Genomic DNA, 21714 nt, shown 5'->3' on the forward strand with positions numbered 1-21714 from the left:
TGAAAAAGCAATCTTTATTTGTTCTTTATGAATTGTATTTACATCTTCGACATAACAATAGCAACACTATTTTCTCCATTCTTTGCGTCTCTACTATATCCTGATTTGTTTATTTGATCGGGTGTTTGTTTGTTTGTCTGTGGGGTTGTTGTTGACTCGACTCAAAATACATTCGTCTGATGTATGACGTTGTACATTATAGGCCCTACTCGCATACGAACACTCCTTCCGAAATATATCCCATACAAGAAATATATCAGTGGGGCGGCGAAACCGTAGGGGGGGGGGGAAACTTGCCCCCTCCCCCGATTAAGTGCCCTTCTCGCGATCATTAATGTGCCCCCATGAGATGAAACCAAAACTGCCCCTCAAACGCACACATATGTAAGCATAATGATCGCACTACAAATAAAATTGACGGTCCTCTCTTGTTAGGTTGTTGTGCAAATCTACCCTAGCTAGTACCCTCTCACATTAATAAGATAGTGCACCTTCCCGAGATGGAAATCTACCCCTCGAAATCACAAGCACCCCTTTTCGCAATATTGAAATTGTGCCCCTCTTGAGATGGAAAATTCGGGCCATCCACAATAGTGCCCCTTTCACGATCTATAACTTCTGGAGATGTAAACCGCCGCTCGAGAGCATAATTAGTGCCCAGCTTGCAACATTAAAATTGTGTCCCCTCTCAAGATGGAAAACTGGCCCCTAAACAAAGATATAGTCCTATTTAATTCATGCAAATGAGGCGGTCACTGAACTGGCCATCAAAAGCAACAGCTAGTGCCCAGGCTCGCGATAAAAAAAAAGTGATCCACAGAGCGGAGTCGCAGAGACGCGCACCGATAGAGGGCGCAATTCTCTGCGGCTCCACGACTCCACGATCGATTTTCAGAGGTAGGTCGACTGCGGTTCCACGCCTCCACGCAGCCGTACGGAGGCGCGGATGTAGAGTAAAGTGGCCCTGCATTCTATAGTTGTACCCATCATTTTTGCAATGACTGGCCTTCATTGGGGTGATAAATGAAGAAAAAAGCAGCATCAGGTTGCAACATTCTTTCCAAACAGGATCCTGGGGAACTGCACAAAAATGCTAAGTTCAGTCATAGAGCAAGGACTTGCTCTATGGTTCAGTTGAAGTCCTCCGTCATTACTCCGAGCCTCATAGATGAAGAATCCCACAAAATTGTTTGTAGCACAAAACACTAATTAAGTACAAAAACGTCCATCAAAATGCAGGCATTTCCCACAGAACCGCTGCACAGTTTGCCCCCAAACTCCGCACTACACCTCATGACATACTCACGTAATATGCGCAGAACAAACATCGCTGGATTTTGTCGTTTTTTTTTTGCTAAAATGATGAAAAATATGCCCTTTCTGCACGTAGTGGAGCTGTTGTGCCCATTCTTGAAAATCACGCATTCTCGAGAATGGGCGCGCATTCTTAAGAATGAGCGCCCATTCTTAAGAACGAGCACGCGTTCTTAAGAATGAGCACTCATTCTTAAGATTGGGTGGGAATATCACGTGCACAATTTATGAATTTTGCCCAATCTTAACAAACATTGCACGACATAATTATGTTAAATGAACTGTATAGCGGTTAAAAGGGAAACAATTCATATAAAGAGGAAAGAAAATGTTCTATGCTTCTGTACTCGTATAACTACGATAATTTGAATCATATTAAACCTGTTATTATTGCTTTTTCCTGCCTACTTATGGGAAGTTTTGTAATAACGGAGGACTGGGAACTAGTCTGGGAAGTGCTTTGTTTAGGCTAGACAAGTACAAGTCCCTGTATGTATCATATGCGTGCCACGAAAAAAAAACGATGTCCAGAAGCTGCCAAAATTGCTCTTTTAACTAGATAGAATCCAGCTCTGCGACGTTATGGTGGGGTGTGAACATAAAATGTGGTGGCAATTTAAATGGGAAATAGCATTAGCACTATGGGATGTCGCAGTATTCATTCTCATTCTTCACATTCTTCATTCTTACGTCCCCCCCCCTCTTTTATTATCCCAAAAATCTGAATTCTTTCTTATTTATTCTTATTTTTTCCCCCGGTCCCCTCCCCCAATACGCGTATACTTTTCATATCCACTCTACTTTGCAGCGCCTTGCGTTGCAACAGTATAATTAATAAGAATCAGTGAAAGCTAGACTTGCCAAGCGCAGCCGGTGCTCAGCATCGACAAGACCGTTATCTTGTTGCGCATTCTCAATAATGTGCGCTCAATCTGGAAGAGTAATTTTTTGCCAAGATTGAGCAAGGATCCAGTTGCACATTCTCAAAAATGTGCATACCCATTCTCGAGAATGCGTGATTTTCAAGAATGGGCACAACAGAGCCTCATAGATGAAGAAGCCCGCAAAATTGCCTGCAGCACAAAACACTAATAAAGTACAAAAACGTCCATCAAAATGGAGACATTTCACACAGAACCGCTGCACAGTTTGCCCCTATACTCCGTACTTTATCTCTTGACATACTCACGTATCATGCGCAGAACTAACATAGGTGGATTCTGTCGGTTTTTAGGCCAAATTGATGAAAAATATGCCTTTTCCGCACTGAGCCAACCTGACACTTGAAACGTGCACGCATATGATCCAGCGATGATTTTCGGTTCGCTCGGAGTGCGCCGTGGGGGGTACGGTACATGCACTTGTACGCATGCATGTTGTGCCCATTCTTGAAAATCACGCATTCTCGAGAATGGGCATGCACATTCTTGAGAATGTGCAACTGGATCCTTGCTCAATCTTGGCAAAAAATAACTCTTCCAGATTGAGCGCACATTCTCGAGAATGCGCGACAAGATAACGGTCTTGTCGATGCCGAGCACCGGCTGCGCTTGGCAAGTCTAGCTGAATCCTCGTTCACTGATTCTCAATAATTATACTGTTGCAACGCAAGGCTCTGAAAAGTAGAGTGGATATGATAAGTAAAGGCGTATTAATATGGGGGGGGGACCGGGAAAATATAAGAGACATAATAATACTAGTGCAAAGAATTCTGATTTTTGGGATAATAAAAGCGGGGGGGGGACGTAAGAATGAAGAATGTGAAGAATGAGAATGAATACTGCGACATCCCATAGTGCTAATGCTATTTCCCATTTAAATTGCCACCAATTTATTGTTCACATCCCACCATAACGTCGCAGAGCTGGATTCTATCTAGTCAAAAGAGCAATTTTGGCAGCTTCTGGACATCGTTTTTTTTTTTGTGGCACGCATATGATACATGCAGGGACTTGTAACTTGTCTAGCCTAAACAAAGCACTTCCCAGACTAGTTCCCAGTCCTCCGTTATTACAAAACTTCCCATAGTGGGCAGAAAAAAGCAATAATAACAGGTTTAATTTGATTCAAATTATCGTAATTATACGAGTACAGAAGCATAGCACATTTTCTTTCCTCTTTATATGAATTGTTTCCCTTTTAACCGCTATACAATTCATTTAACATAATTATGTCGTGCAATGTTTGTTAAGATTGGGCAAAATTCATAAATTGTGCACGTGATATTCCCAACCAATCTTAAGAATGAGCGCTCATTCTTAAGAACGCGTGCTCGTTCTTAAGAATGGGCGCTCATTCTTAGAATGCGCGCCCATTCTCGAGAATGTGCATGCCCATTTTCGAGAATGCGTGATTTTCAAGATTGGGCACAACATGCACATACTATCATTTCGCCTGTACCGTACCCCCCGCGGCGCGCTCCGAGCGAACCGAAAATCATCGCTGGATCATATGCGTGCACGTTTCAAGTGTCAGGTTGGCTCAGTGCGGAAAAGGCATATTTTTCATCATTTTGGCCTAAAAACCGACAGAATCCACCTATGTTAGTTCTGCGCATGATACGTGAGTATGTCAAGAGATAAAGTACGGAGTATAGGGGCAAACTGTGCAGCGGTTCTGTGTGAAATGTCTCCATTTTGATGGACGTTTTTGTACTTTATTAGTGTTTTGTGCTGCAGGCAATTTTGCGGGCTTCTTCATCTATGAGGCTCCACTATGTGGAGCCTCATAGTTCTAGGAGTATGCACACATGTGATCGAGCGATGATTTCATCTATGATAAATTAGTGAACTTCGTATATGGAAATCTTTCCTCTAGGAGTACTCCGTTATCATGTCCGTCGCCCGTGGGATCATGTCTATATTGTATATGCCTAGGCGTATAACTTTACATGTAGGCCCCAGCTAGCCCCATAAATATGGCCGATTTACTGGACTACCGCCGTAAATAAAGGCCACACTAGAAAAATGTACACGAAAATGTAGTCAATCAAATGCAGCTATGCGATGTCGTGCACTGATCCGACAAATTATAGCAACCGTGCACGCGCGTGTGTGCCATTTCAATGCTTGCGCGTGCTTTGCCAAATAAAAAAAAAACGAACTAATATTGGAAATTTCCAATGATGCATCTTTAGACGCATCGTTCGAAAGGCCTTCTTTCGTTGATTTAACTTCAAAATGACAGCATGCCAGAAAGAGTAATTTCACAGGGAATTTAGTTTCTTTACTATCTTTCAACCAAGTAGGTTTGTCTACAATAATTACGTCAGATACATTTTGGATCTGCAAATGATGGACTGTAGATTTAGATTTATTTTTAAACCAGGTATGTCTTGCCTTTTAGACCTGTAGACATTTTCACCCCACAGGGGCAAATATGCACCATGCCCTGCTTTTGTATGTTCAGGTTTCATCTCCATTTTGGGAGCCCCTGTTTCCATAAGTGCTGGATCCACACTGGTATGTAGAATCTCGAGACAACAAAAGTCAACCAAAATGGGCAAAACACATCCAGACTTCAGTGCAAAGTCAAGGGAAAGCATCATGACAATGTTGTCACTTTGTCACTTTGGTGGTATGTGTATTAAAGTCTATTGAGATGTGTGAAAACTTTATTTCATACCTAAATGGATCGTTTCTCGTGAAATATGATGTCATTGTCCTTTTGTCATTCTATCATTTGAATAGGTCAGACGCGCTTCATCAAGGCATGACATCCTCATCAAGGTCATCCGTGGGTCGGCCCAAGGAGGCCATCAACTCGCTGTGCCAGCTCATGAACCTCTGTGGCATCAGTGGGCTTAACCCAGAAGTCTTCAGGCAGGCTAAATTCAACAAGCCCGAGGCGGTAAGGGCAAGTTGTTATCCTTGATTTCTGAAAACCAGACTGCAAATTCGAAAAGCAACACCCGTTTGTTTTGGGTGAAAGGGTATGTCACAGAGGCAAAAGATATTCTCTTCACTGGGAGGGACTTTTGGAGACGCCTCTGTAGTCCGACATCCCATTGGTCCGACCTCCCATTGGTCTACACGTCCCAATGGTCTATATGTCCCGTTGGTCTAACGTCCCATTAGTCTGACGTCCCATTCAAATAAATAAAGTAAGTCCAACAAAATGTTGGGCCAGAACTGTGTGATGTGAAAATTACTTACATATATATCTATAGGCTTATTGACCACATTTGTAATGACTCGAGTCGGTGACTCGACTCGAGTCCGACTCGAGTCACAATTTTTGGCGACTCGACTCGACTCATGTCCCAACAGGTAACTGACTCGACTCGACTCAAGACACTGCGAGCAAAGGACTTGACTCGACTCGAGTTCCTCATCAGAAGACTCCATTCGACTCGAATTGGAGGAAAGATTTCCATATACGAAGTTCACTTAGAATTTTCCTCTGTATTGACTAACAGTAACAAGCCCCCAGATAGCAATTTCATGTCATCAAGTCAATTTGAGCAGTGAGAAAATACAAGCATTTTCTTAGAAAACACTTAGAATTTTTCAGTCCAATCTCATAGGGTTTGTACACAGGGTGTTGAGTGAACTTCGTATATGGAAATCTTTCCGAATTGGATGCTAATAACACTCGAGTCCCAAAACTGTGTGAAAATATATATTTCTGGTGAAATGCGGTACATTGTTATTGATGTTTGCGTACTTCACGTTACCGCACAACTACAGCGACTCAAAATTCAGTGTTTCATTACAACTCCGCTATTGACTTTTGTTTTTCTCAGGTGGCTCCGTTATGGTCACTCTTATCCTCTCTGACAAATTACTCCAAAGGCAAGGGAGTGTGGCCTGAGCCAGATGCCAGTGCGTCACATCAGGCAACACAGAGTAACATTGTTTCCTCAACAAAGCTTGCCATGTGGTCCGAGGGCTATCGCTGTCGCCAATTTTACCACCTCCCCGAGGACATGAGCCACGGCAGCCGTGAACTGCTCTTAGCCTGTGGCTGGCTCTTAGCCAGGACGAACATAGTGACAGACCTGGTGACGCAAGACAGAGCAAACATGGTGGACACGAGGCACTTGCATCTGGAAGAGGTCCTGCGGTCGAGGAGGCAGAGAGAGGAGATGAAGAAAATGAAGGATACGATCGTGGATGAGGAACGACAAACGAGTCACGGTGGAAAGCACCTGGTTTGGCTTGTCGGCCAATGCAGGATGAAATTAAGGAGACTGCATCTTCAACAACGAGAACTGTGCAATCTTACACATCAGGTTTGTGTGATGTCTTTTGGTTTAACACAGCACCCCAACTCCAAACCTCGCCCTTCCTACCTGAAAACGAATTCAGATTTAAAACGTGTTTTTTTTTCGCTATAATGTATTCTTAAATTGTATTTAACTAGTGCAGTGCCCGTTGAAAATGTGCCTGTTCGGAAGGGCCAAATTGCTTGGCCTCTGGTATTGGTTGCTTGCAGCGTTTTTGAGAACTGCTCATGCAAACAACGCACACGATTCAATGGTGTTGTTTTCGCAGGTTGAACGTACACTCACAGGTTGAATGCACATTTTGTACATGTGGACAGACACACAGAGATTCCTCGAATTATGGCAATAAAACATAAGGAAGAAAAGTGTGCCATTGTTTATTTACCTGTTGTTGACAATGGAATTGGTTTGACATTCTGGGGTCCTGAGCAATACACCTGCTGATTTTCAACTTCAAACAGTGTCCGGTTCTGGATATAATCTAAGTACAGACAGACACACAGAGTTTCCTGGAATTATAGTTAGATTATACAGGGTGAGTAAAAAAAATCAAAACCCAAATGTCGGGACCGTTGTTTAAGTGAAGCTCTGAATGTAGCACTTTCAAAATCTAGGATATGAAAGCCCAATTCATAAGCTTTCTTTTAGTACAAGAATCATTTATATCACCCACGTAATTTTCAAGTTACAGAATTTTAAACACAACCACTGTTTTAAAGTTCTGTCCACGGATCACAAAAAAGGTGTGCGTTCTTTCAGCAAAACGAAAACAATTCACACACATCCTTATGTGATTTGTTTTCATTTTGCTGAAAGAACACTGAAATTTTTGTGATCCGTGGACAGAACCTTAAAACGGGGGTTGTGTTTAAAACTCTGTAACTTAAAAAGTACATGAGTGATTTGAATGATTCTTGTACTAAAAGAAAGCTTATGAATTGGGCTTTCATGTCCTAGATTTTGAAAGTACTACATGCACAACAATGGTCCCGACATTTGGGTTTCGTTTTTTTTTACTCACCCCGGATAACATCCGTCAAAACTGACTTTAAATAGGGAACCAGGAGAGGGCGGGATTCTAAAAGGTGTTTATCACATTTAGGAAACAAATTCTTACATTTAAAATCTAACAAATAGTCCTAATGCACAATATTTCTCACCAGATTCATGTTGCTACTGAGGGGGTGACCACGACCACGGACTCTTCACATCTCTCTCCGCTAGAAGTCTTCATCCTCAGGCATGCCGAACATTCAAAGAAGGTTGGTGGCGGTGTTCTGATCTCTCTATCGTAGGTCAGCATGCATGTTAGCATTTTTAATGCAAAATGTAGTAATATAATGTGTTTATAATAAGACAGTTCTGTATTCCAACTGCGCATGAACACATGTAGATTTGACGATTTTTCTTTCGGGATAAACATTTGATAGTATGCATGCAAAAGCATAACGGGGTACTAGCAAAATTGAAAAGATCGTCGTGTTCTGAAGTAACATTTTTCAAAAGACATTTGGACAGCGACGTGTTTCTTGGTGTCTGGTCTGTTCAATCTTTTGTGCGAAAGTTTCATCGCTTTTCGTTTGCACAAAAAATAACACAATGCAGATTTGGTTACCACGTACCTCATAGCCTTGTGTGCATTTATCTGTCACGTTTATCCCGAATTTGTTTTTTCCTGTGCAAGTGCATTTTCTTTTAATGTCCATTTCACATCAATGTCTTACAAGAACGGTATATTAGGGTAATAAAGGAATAAAGGAAATTTGTCTGTGTAAACTTTTTCGCCCGTAAGAACAGGTAAAAATAAGCAGCGTGAATTAGAGACTAGAATATTGGAGGAATGGTTTCTTGTGGATTTCGACTCTGTTATCAGCTTGCCTAATGGGAAAAAACACCCCTCTTGCAATGTTTATCATATATGTGCTTCTTGTGAGCAGTACTACAAATCTCCTTACATGTATAATGGAGATTGGCTCACGTATGGCGTGTACTGTGCAATGTGTCGCACAATGTAGTGATGCCGGTGTAGTGTAAATTTAGGGGTCTATGAAATACGGACTCATTGGTGACTCAAGTGAAGATTGTGAACGTTCAACCAATAAAAGGGTAAAAGCACCAGATTTTGTAGGAGTCCAAATTCATGTGACACCGGGAACAAATTGTTTAAAACTGGTTGGTGTTTTATCATCCGTTTAAAACCACCAACGTGATGGGCTCTCAACCAATAGGAATGAGTAAACCGTCTCAAGTATTTATGAATGTGAATTAAATTTTGGGTTAGTTAATTAGTATTTGTTTGACCTTTTCCAGTACCAGCAGATCTTGGAAGCCAAGCAAAACAGACTTCATATCTGTCTGAAGTGGCAAGAACAGCAAGCTACATTTTGGCAGTGGATGGTGAGTTGCTTGCCATCCATAGAGCTATATTAAACTACTAGAGTGCTAACTCCTCATTCTTGCACGCGGAGACGCTTTGAAGCCGTCCTGGGCGCAGACATTGTGAATTCATGTGCGTGTTTGTTGAACACAATGAAATTAGATGGATTGAATTTTGAAAGTGTACTCTAAATGCAACGTGCTAGTAGAATGTACGCAAACAACTAAAGCGCGTCATGACGGTTTAAAAAAAACTCACGGTTAATCATCTATCTGCAGCGGATACGCGCACGCTTTGCGCTGTTTGCATAGAGCAAAATGACACGCTCATTTGCTGATCGTGCGTTTCCGTTTTGGGCGTACTGGTTTCGATAATGCACTGGTATAAAGCAAACGCAGATGCAAATAGCCGTAAAAAAAAACGTACAAAATTTCGAGTTCTCCATAGGTTTGTGTACAAACATGGATGCGCCCAGCAGGCATCACTTTGTACATGGGTCAGCGCTCTAGTAATTTAATATAGCTCTATGTTGCCATTTCCAAATCAAAGGTGCTGATTGGTTCCTTAACCCAAACCTGGTCAGATCTTTTAAAATCCATCAGGAAGTTTTGGAGGAATTTGCAAGATTGACGGAGTTGGATCCCATCAATTTTTTACTTTATGTGGGTTTGATACCACTTGAAATAACATACCATTTGTTTCCCCAAAGTGAAATATATTAGGAAGGTTAGTTAAAAAAAAGGTATCTTACGGAGGTAAGGTTTAAGTGTTATCAATAATCCAGTGATGTGTTATTTCTTGCAGGAAAGTGTCTTGGATGCAAAGCTTCAAGACTCCTCAGAGGAGGCAGAAATGACAGTTGAATTGCACATCCCTAATCCAGCACATGGATCAGTGGGAGATCCGGCAGATCTCGTCAGGGAGTTAGAGGGGCACACCCAGCAACTTGAGCAGCTCGTGGGAGATGCTTTGCGAGATTATGACTTTGATAAAGTGGTGAGGACTAGCAGTGATATTTCAGAAATATTTTCATGAAATAAAAGGGACTGGATTTTATAATGCATTAGCCAGGAAAACTAGACAAAAGGTATAGTTGTATACAGGGGTTAATGTTGGATTCTGACTTTAAAACCTGGACCAGAATTGTTATTTGCGCACAGCCCTGTAAGTGCCCAATTTGGTTCTGACATATGTGACAGGATTGCATGTACTTTGACAATATATCACTATTTACCTAGATCACTTACATTCATGGAGTGTTAAAAATATGGTTTCAAATGGTAGAAGCATGCACCTTAAAGGCCAAAGAATAGTCCTGCAGTATAGGTTTCTCTCAAATGACGTCACCTCCTACAGATTGTCTCGTGCATTTTGGGCATCAAATTTTAGTGATGCTCATCAGCTGCGCCATATTTCAAAAAAAATTTGAGCAACATGAACGCGTGTCTAGAACATTTTGCACACTGCGCGCACACAAACCTGATGGCGTTGAATACGCAGTTGTAATTTTCCTACGAAGATGGCTGTCTTATGAGAGGGGTCTATTGGTGCTTGTTTGTTTTTCTGCTCATTCCTGAAAAGTTTTTATAGCGAAATTAGTGTTACATGGACATTATAAGCAACATTTTCCTTGCTCTCCTAACATAGGCTGTAGAATTGGTCAACATTTCGGTGCCTATGACTTAGTATCAGGTATTGAAGTACAGAAAATAAAAAGGGAGGGAGTTTGTTTTTAAAGTTTCAAAGTTTCAACACCAGGAATTGGCCAATGTTATAAGCTGTGAAAGCCTTGAAAATTGGCACAACAGAGAAAGAGCATTCAGATATACAGCATTATTTGCCAGAAGATTAATATTGTATTAGATGCTTCCTCACATGCAGGCAAAACTAATTATTCTGTTCTTTTTTTATCCAGGAAAACTCAAAGCGGCTTAGAGTTGAGGGGGATATCAAGGCCAAGCTTGTTCCCGTTTGCTCATCTCCGACTCCTTGTCCATCAAGACTTGACGCATACCAGACAGCAAGGTTTCATCTTATCAAGAAGAAGCCCAGGACATCCGGTGGACAGCCTTGCCTCAGTAAAACCCTGGATGCTGTTTACATTCAGAACGAGATTTTGAGACTCTCGGAGCTCGTTGAGCAATTGGAAAAGGATTTAGCAGAACTGAGAAGTTGTCACCGTTTGAGGATGGACGAGTTGGCTTTGATGTTGCCAGATGCGATCTGCATACCGCCAATGGGCGCTGCAAGATGATGAAGTTTACTTGCTAGGATCTGTAGAAAAGCCCACGGAAAAACAGTTTTACCGTCATGTCCCAAACATCCAATAATATGAAAAGTGTATCTTAATTTTTCAATTAGCCACATGTACTGGATGCTGGATTTATCCAGTGGAACAATCAATCCTATCTTCATCTGGGGTATAGACCTGATTCGAGTAAAAGGCCTAGATGATATCATGGAACAATATAGGCCAGTGCCACTAACTTTTAGGACACTGATATGGGTGATGTGGAGTTCTACCAACAACAAAAAAGTCAGTGAGCCGTCTTTTGCCATGTTTATTGTTTCTCAAATAATAAAACTGGAAATGTCTTGAATTTCTGACAAATACTGAAATTGTCGCTTTAGCAATTCATCGGGCTGTTGTATGCTTGACCCCAATGGTATATCAACGGAGCTTGGAATGAGCTTGAAAAAGTTGTTGGTTGTCAAAAGCGACACACTTACATGTAGGCTAGGATTTTTCTTCATCAGTCTTTGATTGGATTTGAGGAATTGCAACACCTGACTCCCAGAAATGAGCTACAACATCTAGGAGACAGGCGGGGTATCATTGCCAACCCTACTGGACAAAAATGGTATGTATTTGGCTGTGCATCAGTCTTGGCAGTCTGGGTTTTTTTTCAATCTGTGTGAAATTGTTTGCATAACAATTGGTTTGGTTTGTGCATCTATATATATTAGGGCCTTCTATGCAAACATACATTCTGTGCAAAATTGTCCTTTCAGTCAAAATCAATCAAGTGACTGTTTTCAACAGTTCAGAGTTCCCAGCCTACATTAAGCAGGATTGGCTGGCTGTGACTGTTTATGTATCTTGATACAGCAATGCTTTGACTGTAGGTGATTGATAAGCCAGCTGTGCCAACTTCTTGCGAAATTTTGTCTGTTGACTGAATTTGACTAGTCATAGTGCTTGCCAGACATGATATGACTGTTGGTGACTAATAATGTGTGGAAAAGGCATGGCAGAGGAAGACAATGGATTTTTAAAAAAAAATTTCAAACAGCAGGAGGGTCAGTAATGGGTTTGACCACAATTGACGAGGGGATTACATAGCTTCTGTATATATTTTTAATACATTGATAATTAGAACGTTGATTAAGCAATTTATTTTTAATTGATGTTTGGGGATGGGGTGGGGGAGGGGCTTGTGCCAGAAGTCTGTGCCCTTGGGTGTGCCACTTTTTACCAGACCCTTTTTTAATGTTTCAAAGTCTAGTCTGGCATCCCCAGTTGGAAAAACAAGGTTGCACCAATGTTGAAAGATATCGATTTTAGAATTCCACTCACAGTTGATCGAATTTGAAGACGGCAAATAGCGCCCTCACCCGCCCTATTTTTCAGACAGTCGGAGAGTGCCTTCACTAGTGCGCGGGAAAACAAAAAAACTCGGAAGCCATGCCTTGGATTTCGGAGATCGACACGTTTATACGCAGACGCGAATGAAAAACAGCGGATGACGAAAAAAAGATATGCCGAACATGCAAAGAATGCCTGGCTATTGTTATAGTGGAATTCGCTTATTTGTCGTCACTCACCCATGTTCGTTTATCGGGTAAAAACGTAAGCAGAATCTGCCGACAAGGCAGGCCCAAGTATACCGTTCTACTTGCGCAGGCTTGTGAAAAAGTTGCGACCGTGGAAATTTCAGATGGCGTGGACAGTTCCTCTCTTTGAAATATTGTGAGATTTCTCGCAAAGGATTTTGCTTCGGACTCGATAGTAATCCCTCGTCGTTTCCAACTATGTTTGCAAGGAGATGGACTCGAGTTTGGTCGGTTTTGTTAATTGTGATAGTTTTGGGAGCAATTTTACCGTGTCGTTGCGAGAACCCAGACGGGCCAGATGACGTTGGCGTCGGGCAGTTACTTCGCGATGTGTCCACCTCACAGGTATCTTGACGTACATTATGGATGCATATTGGCAATTTGCCTTGGTATTATTATATAACATCAGTGATAGTCTTTCATTGCAAAAGGTTATTTGAAGGGGGAAAACGAATTTGGGATCAAAATATTCCACGTTTGTAATTATAAGGACATACTTAAAGGGAAAATACAACATTTGCAAACATCGAAAAATGAAACTACCAAGTTGTTACGAAATACCTTACTAGGATGTTGGTAAATGACATGCTTAAGCATCCTGTAAAATTATGGCACCTGGTGTGAAGCCATTTTCAAGAAAATAGTATATTTGGATACATTTCCAACGCTGGTCGGCCGACCACCGTTGGAAAAACCTAACTATTTGTCAATTACTGCACCAAATTTACCTTCTTTTTTTTAGTATAAATTTTGTTTTGCTAGCTATTGGTTCCATGCTCATGAACGGGTGCAGGCCAGCTAGACTGGTTCCCTTACCTTACAATTTTCCGGTATGTTTGATCCATTTCATCTTTAGTGGAGTCAGGGAACCAGACTACTTGAATATTTTGGTTTTTCTTGGTTTTTCCAGCATTTTCGAACACAAAACTTCAAACATGTCAGTGTAACAATATTTGATCTATTATACTAACCCCCCAAATAGTTCATTTCTGAAAATTACAGCAAAAGCCAATGATGTACATTCCCTTTAAAAAATATTGGGGATAGAATGTTGCATTCAGCCACTTCACAAAGGCTGCTGCCTGCCCCAGTATATGTTTACGCTTGAGCTTGTTAGTATACATGGATACATGTAGGTACACAACAAACTAAGGGCATCATCGACCCCTATCTGCAAAAAAAGTTTTTTCATAACGGATTGTCCTTTTGCTTTTTAAATAAAATGAACTTAAAGGCTTCCTTTAGTTTTTGTTAAATACATGTACATGTATTCGAGGGTACATGGAGTAAACGTTTGTCACATTTTATAATGCGGGTTCCGTTTAAACGGTTTGAAAAATTTGTAAACGGATTCAGAATTTTTATCGTTTTAAATGTTTAAACGTGTGAGTGTTACATCCCTATTAATAGCCATGCATAAGTATGCCTAGATTATACTAGATATCATCCGCATTGCTTCTGGATCTCATACATGTGCACACTGCTCCAACGTGTGTAAAAGTGGTCACCTCTCCAGCAGAGAAAAAAAAAAAGAAATAAAGGATGATTTTAGAGGATTGAGGCTGTACTGCTGTATAAATTCTTTACATGCTTTCAATAGGGGTATTTTGCAGGATTGGGGATGGTGAATCGCCAAAAGGGCAGGGGGGGGGGGGGTTAGGGCTATAATATGGTTGTACTTCTCAGCTTCTTTTGAGAAAGAAATACACGAAGGAGACCCCAAAAGAAACACAAAAACATCAAAATGCAAGAAAAAGAAGTTCAATCATGGCCATTCACAAATGTTACATTTCTTTTAACTTTTCACACCCTAAAGCTGCTCGTAAGCTGCATAAACCAGAATCAACATTCTAAAATAGTGACGTGACTTGGTGCTGTTTCTAAATTAAATTTGTGTCAATTTTTTCTCGCATCTTGCAGGCGGTGTACCGGTCTAGATCATCAGATAATCAAAGTCGATTGCGCAGAGGTGTTTCCAGAGGTAAGTCAATCACAGGAATGGTTATCAAACGTATTAATAATCCTTACCCCCATGGGGTATTCTCTAGGCACCCTGCCAAATGCAACAGAATGCAGTGAACTAATACATGCCCGCCTTGGTACCAAGTACCTACCCTGCCAAATGCAACAGAATGCAGGGGTGGAATGCATCAGATCAGGACTCTGCTAAATGCAACAACTTGCAACAACTTTTTACCACTGGTGCATTCTGTTCGTTTAGCAGGGTAAGCTAATGATGAATGGTCTCCATTAACATTATGGTTTAGTGCTGTTAATGATTTCTACATCATGTGTTGAAGGTAATATGTGATGCGCTCACGTTTGTCGGGAACTTTCATTTGGAGATTCAGGCCAAAATAGGGCCACTTCATCACATCACTTCATCACATCACTTCATCAGATCTCTTTGTGTTCCAACTTCCATAATTTGTGAACTAAAGATGGTATCAGCATGCAATTTTCAAAGCACTAATGCTGAGATTGTGCTCTTTTCAAAACTGTACAAAAAAAAAAAAAAGACCAGGGTCGATTAACGACTCATTTAGCTTGATCGCATCACATATAGGATCAGGAGCTCAGTGTTCATTTTTATTTTAATTTGAAGCTACAAAATTGCTCCAAATCTTAACCCTATAGCGTTCCTGTAATGCAGCATTGGTTGTGCATTGCTATAGCGTTCCTGTGTTGCAGCATTGGTTGTGCATTGCTATAGCGTTCCTGGAATGCAGCATTGGTTGTGCATTGCTATAGCGTTCCTGTAATGCAGCATTGGTTGTGCATTGTAAAAGCATTTCTGGAATGCAGCATTAGTTTGTGCAGTGCTTATTGGAGTGAGCAGTGCGATATTAGCTGTTTATTGCTAATAGGGCTCGTTCAGAAACCACAGGTTGTACTAAAGGTTCCCAAGACAATCATTTAATCATTGTGTCTGCCATAAATCATCGTGGTAACTTGAGTTACCGACCATTCAGTTGCCACTTGTCCTTGTGTTTGTGTAATTGCCTAATTAACAGAAGGTCTAAGAATCAATTCCTGGGGCGGTAGATTTCCACCCAAAACAAGCCTGCATCCTTTAGCCTTTAGACTGCTTGTGTAGTCCCTGGTCCGAGGATCAACTTGGTTCGGGAACAGTCCCGCCACAAATGGTGTCAGAAGTGGGATTGGAATTGATTAAGGTGACTTTGCTGTTAAGTAATTGGATTGAACTTTTGGTTGTGGATTGTTGTCATTGGTTCGGTGGTTCTTTTGAAGTATGAGCGAATTGGGCTCGAATGTTCCAGTGGGCACCTCAAGTGCTGAGGCCGAGGTGAAAAGGCTGCAAATGGAAGTCCAATTTCTGCAGTGGGAAAGAGACCGCATTGCGATGAAGTTGGAGGCTGTCTTGAGGTTGCAGGCATGGGAGGAAACACGGGTGCGCCAGCCGAGGGCCGGCGTGTGCTCCATCGGGTTGATTCTGATGTTGAGTTTAGGTTGTCTGAAGAGACTTTTGGGTTTGTCTCTGGAGCAACGGGGAGAGTGTCAGGTGCAGGTGTGGTGCCCGAGTTAGCCCCTAATATGGGGAGAGAGGTGTGCTTTATGGAAAGTACATCTCGGAAAAGACATAGCTCAGGGATTTTCCCCAGAGCGCAGTCGACGCCTATTGCCAGGGAGGCAGACGGTCCAAATGAGGATCTGATGTCGTTCATCTCTGATGGAAGTGGCGTGGAATGGGTTAAGGCGAGTGCCAACCCGTTCGTTGGTGATATGGGGATGGTGACCCCTTCACCGGGAAATGGTGAACTGTTAGATTTTGCAACTCGACCAGTCGAGGCAGAAAGCAACAGTTCAGCTATAGTGGACAACTCGTCAGTGGGTCTGTGTCCACTGAAACGAGAGTCATGTGTTCATGGGGATGTGAGTCATACGGTCGAGCAGCAAAGGTTGCTGGCCCGAGAGCCCGCCAATTGCAATTTTGGTGAGAGCTGTTGACTCTGGAGTAGAGCAGAGGCTGGTGACTGTAGAGAAAAGTCTGAAGTCCGTGGCCATGCTGGTAAAGTCATTGTCGAGTCAAATTAAGGGTCAGGGTCAGGGCATGTCGTCTCCCAAAACGCGCAAGCCTAGTATCTTGAGGTGTTTCAAGTGTCGAGAGAAAGGGCTCTTCGCCCGGGAGTGTAAGAAAACTCCGAGGGAGAATGGCACTCTGAAACAACAGTCAGCCCCGCATGGGACGCGCAGGAAAGCTAAATGGTCAGGGTCCAGAGGGTCCAAAGGACGACTTAGTGACAGCGATGGTGGTGGAGAAAAGAGGTCCAAAAAAAGGGATGGGCATCGAGTTTTAACTCTGCCCGATCCAAAGATTGGTCCTCAATCTGGTATGCTTGTGGATGGGATGTAGAGAGCGACCAAGTGTCAATTTTTGATTGACACGGGGTCCACCGACACTTTGATAAGTAGTACGGTGTACTACCGAATTCCCAAAGAGAAAAGGCCTGTCTTGGAGATGGAAGATGTTCAAGTTAAGCAGGTTGATGGTAGTCAATTAGCTGTTCTTGGCATAACCTGGGTAGAGGTGCAAGTTGGTTGGACCACGCACCAAGTCAGAGCAGTCTTCGCTGAAATGAAGTACTGTGGTATCCTGGGCATGGATTTTCTGGTGCCCACGGGTGGAATCCTAGACTTCCGTTTATGGGAGTGGAGGCTCAATGGTGAGCGAATGAAGTGCACAAGGCGAGCCCTTTGAGGGTCACGTTGTAGTTTCTAAAACTACGGTCATTTTATCAGGTCATGAGGCCGAAGGTCCCGGGAATAATTACTCGGAAGGGTGCCGACTTGGTCGGGCCAGCCATGGTTGAACCGATGGAAGGTGATGGCGATTTAACCAAGGAAGATTTGGCGTTGGCCAGATCTCTGGTAGTGACTGAATCCGACATTCCGTTACGGGTCTTCAACCCTGGAAGGGTGAAGAGTGTTGCCTGTGAGGGGACAACAGCGGGAGTGATCACCCAAGTTGAGGCCAGTTCAGTTCATGAGTTGAATGTGGTGGCAAATACGAGGAAGGGGTTGCTGAGTATTTGCAAGATCTCGTTGAGAGAGGTACATCTAAGGTTGAGGGTGTGAACCATGTTGATGTCCGGAAGACTTTGGTAGACGTCCAGGACGTTTCGTCAAAGGTTGACCATGACAGTGGTCACACGGATGTGGTCAAGCATCAAAGAAGGCATGGTAATACTGGTTGGTCATCGAGACGGCAGTGCACACAGTGCGGCCGTGATGAGGCAGTCAGTGAGGATGAGGCAACTGGTGAGGTGCCAGAGAGGCAACCTCGCGGTGGTGAGTTTTTGGTTAGGGGCGTAGCCGCCCAAACAACCCTGTCTCGAGAAGCACAGTTGAGAGATAGCACTATGAGTTGGCTCATAAGGCCAAAAAAAAGAATAGTTCTGCTTCCGATTACATGCCTTTCAAAAATAGGGTCGGTTGGTCGGAATTTTAAGTTTTTTTTGCCAATTTTTTTTATGCAGATTGAATGGGGTATTCAATTATATGCGAAGTTTTAGCCTGAACTATTTCCATTGCACTACAAAAGCTATACACAAAATGGCCAAAAAAAGTGAATTAAACCTACCTTAATTATTGTCAATATATTTACGTTCGATAATATGTAAAAAAAATTGTGGGAAATTCAGGTCGTTCGCACCATAGGCACAACGCTAGTCAAGAAGGAGAGCTGGCCAAAACTCCGAAGTGTGTGATGTACTGTACATGTACATATGTGGCCCGCGGCCAACGGGTCGAACATTTCAGGAAACACGCTGCATTGTATCACTCCAAATACGAGTAGCGCGATCTCAAAATGAACTCTTGAACACGGAAAATACATGTACACAGACAAGCTAGATCAAATCTGTGATTTAACTTGCAAAAATGTTCTTTCTCCATCGGTGTTTTCTTGGCATTTTTACGATGTCTTTCTCAGCATTTTTACGATGTCGAGTCCGACCAGTTGACGGAGCACGTGCCTGCGCCTGCATAGCCATGCTAGCGCTAACGATCGCATAGCCGTGCACAGACTAGTTACCGCATTTTCATAATTGGCCCCTGCGCGGCGCGGCGGGAACCAGTCGTCGCCGCATTGCGCTTAATACGCACGTGATTATAGACATCGAATTGCGAAGTAGTTGAATCGCGCAGCGAATTTGTAAAAATAACGGAGGTTTCTTTTGAAAAAATAGTGAATGTAAGTAAGAAAACAATAAATACAAGCATTTTTTGATGCAAAAGGGTTGTTTAGAGGTATTTTGTGAAGACAGACAAGACATAAGGTTCTTATCTTTATTTATTCAATCATTTTTTTTTTTTTTTTTTTCGAAAAGCCGATAAAATTTTTAGGGTCGCAGCCTAAAAATAGGGTCGGTCGGGTAACCGGAAGCAGAACTATTCTTTTTTTTGGCCTAAGGTTGAAGATGGAGGATAATGGTCGTCCTGAGTGGAAGACAGTTTCCCACTTGTCTTCAGCCTGCAAGGCCTAGTGGTCACAGTGGGACCAATTGGAGGTCCGGGGAGGAGTTCTGCATAGGAGGTGGGACTCCAATAACGGAAAGTCTGTTCGTTGGCTAGTTGTTGTGCCATCAAAGTTCCGTAAGGGAATTTTGTCGGAGTTGCACGGTGGACAACTTGATGGTCACTTTGGGGTCAGTAAAACTCTGGCTAAAGTGAAAGCCACGTACTTCTGGACATGTGTGTCGGTGGACGTACGGTCATTCCTGCGGGGATGTGATGTCTGTGTCAGGAGGAGTTCGGATGCTATGAAAGGGCGGCACAGCAGTATCGAGTCGGTTGTCGGTTGAGCAAGTAGCAATAGGCTTGCTTGGGCCATTGCCTATCATGGACAATGGTAATTGTTTGGTGTTGAGTTTTTTCAGTTATTGTTCATGTTTTACTTGTTTGAGTTCGGGGGTCCTGCATCTCGTCATCTTATGGTGAATGGACTTCTGCCGTTGTGCTAAGCTTGCATCGGTATGGTTATCCCGGTGGAACTAGGCTGGGGTTAGCAGCTCGTCTTAGGAGGTACAAAGCAGCCCAGAGCGAGAACGCAGCAGAGACCCAAACCTAAGGAGTCGACCCCACCCGAGAGATGGTGGCCTTGCATGAATGTACCTAGACCCAGACGTAGCTGGATGGCAACGAAGTTGCCTCCCAGGAGCACAACAGGGTGTACTTCAAGCCAGTCAAGTCTTGGTGGACGAGGACGAACCCAGCGAGCGACTTATTCAGAACTGTTATGTTTTAAACCAAGTTTTATAAATTAAATTCAGTAACTTTTTATAATTCTCAAAATTACCCTCAAGTTCCGGCATGTGATCATAAAAAAATTGTTTCAGAGCATTTATATTTTAATCGTTGTAAAATTAGTGCAAATTATCTGTAACATTTCTTGTGAATACTTAATGAGCTAAATTTAAGGCAAATTGTGTACGATAATTCCCTGTTAAATCTTGTGAAAATTTAAATTAGCAAATTTTGGTGTTCTTGTACATGTACATGTAGAGTACATGTAAGGCAAGTTCCTTTATCCTGTGCATAAGAGCTTGTGAATATTTAATGAGCTTGGAAATCTTCTCCCCCCCTTATGTTTTATATTGTAATTTAAAGGAGAAGTTAAGATTTAGTCACATTTTCCTTTTATTTTGTATAATGGCTTATGGTGTATGGGGACATACATCGCCATACTCGGGCCAATGTGACGGAAAGTGTAGTTTTTATGCACATGTTCATGTTATTGTATTGTTGCGAACCCAGAATGCGACCGACCACACCTCCCTTCGCCCCAGCAAACTAAGTTCCTTTCCCCATAGCATGTGTGCTTTGGCGTTCTCCGAGAGACTGCTCAGCGGCACGGAGCATTTATCTCCCGGTGTGTGCAGTGCAGCATTGGCTTGTTCATTGCTATAGCGTTCCTGTAATGCAGCATTGGCTTGTTCATTGCTATAGCGTTCCTGTATTGCAGCATTGGTTGCGCATTGCTAAAGCATTCCTGGAATGCAGCATTAGTTTGTGCAGTGCTTATAGGAGTGAGCAGTGCGATATTAGCTGTGTATTGCAAATAGGGCTCGTTAAGAAACCACAGGTTGTAATAAAGGTTCCCAAGACAATCATTTAATCATTTAATTGTTGTCTCTGCAATAAATCATCGTGGTCACCTGAGTTACCGACCATTCAGTTGCCAGTTATCCTTGTGTTTGTGTAATTGCCTAATTAACAGAAGGTCTAAGAATCCATTCCTACGGCGGTAGATTTCCACCCAAAACGAGCCTGCATCCTTTAGCCTTTAGACTGCTTGTGTAGTCCCTGGTCCGAGGAATAACTTGGTTTGGGAACAGTCCCACCACAAACACTTCCCAAATGGGCATAGTAATTTGTACATCCCGGCCAATTCTCACTGGGCCCCCCCCCCCCCCCCCGGCCCCCGGTCAATGTTGTCTCTCATTGCACGGTGTGTGCTCCATCAGCTGGAGAGAACAACATTGACAAGGGGAGTTGGTGACTGTGGGAGGATCAGGTTATTTCCAAGTGTCCCAACCATTTTGGCCGGGATTGTAGTCTACATGACAAGTTAACCTGGTACTATATTTCAAAACACTGGAAGGGAATTAGCAATTTTACTGATTTTCATAATTGCATAGACCCGATTTGAAAAAGGAATGAAAGGACTTTATGTATCGCGGAGTGTGTTTATTATTTTAAGTTACATTGTAGTTGCAGTGAATGCACAAAGGTTTTAGTCATGACTAACCCAGCGATATACAGAACGTTTGCCCTCTGACTCCACCCTAAAGCATGAGGTCTTTATGGACAAATTTTGGATGAAAATACAACACGTCCTCACATTGTTCATTCAGGAAGAGGAAGAGACTATCATCCAATTATTAGGAATTTGGGGAAATTGCCAAATAATGTAGTATTGTGAGTGACATAACTCCTTGTT

General features: G+C 42.5%; 1 protein-coding gene across 1 annotated transcript; it reads left to right on the forward strand.

Moving 5' to 3' along the window:
- Nucleotides 1-853: 853 nt before the first annotated feature.
- Nucleotides 854-11531, forward strand: LOC119741994 (tubulin epsilon and delta complex protein 1-like). The gene is made up of 7 exons (XM_038217986.1): nucleotides 854-897; nucleotides 5004-5163; nucleotides 6059-6547; nucleotides 7705-7803; nucleotides 8852-8938; nucleotides 9723-9914; nucleotides 10834-11531. The coding sequence occupies exons 2-7, from the start codon at nucleotides 5026-5028 to the stop codon at nucleotides 11170-11172; spliced, it is 1344 nt and encodes a 447-aa protein (XP_038073914.1). The 5' UTR covers nucleotides 854-897; nucleotides 5004-5025; the 3' UTR covers nucleotides 11173-11531.
- Nucleotides 11532-21714: the final 10183 nt, after the last annotated feature.

This window comes from Patiria miniata, unplaced genomic scaffold (genome assembly GCF_015706575.1).
Source record: "Patiria miniata isolate m_02_andy unplaced genomic scaffold, ASM1570657v1 HiC_scaffold_5, whole genome shotgun sequence".
Lineage (NCBI taxonomy): Eukaryota > Metazoa > Echinodermata > Asteroidea > Valvatida > Asterinidae > Patiria > Patiria miniata.

What these genes read in the sequence shown, in the direction of transcription:
- LOC119741994 (XM_038217986.1), top strand. Translation starts at nt 5,026, where the DNA reads ATGACATCCTCATCAAGGTCATCCGTGGGTCGGCCCAAGGAGGCCATC. An exon ending in AATTCAACAAGCCCGAGGCG is followed by an intron (nt 5,164 to 6,058) that starts GTAAGGGCAAGT and finishes TGTTTTTCTCAG; the next exon opens with GTGGCTCCGTTATGGTCACT. An exon ending in TGTGCAATCTTACACATCAG is followed by an intron (nt 6,548 to 7,704) that starts GTTTGTGTGATG and finishes ATTTCTCACCAG; the next exon opens with ATTCATGTTGCTACTGAGGG.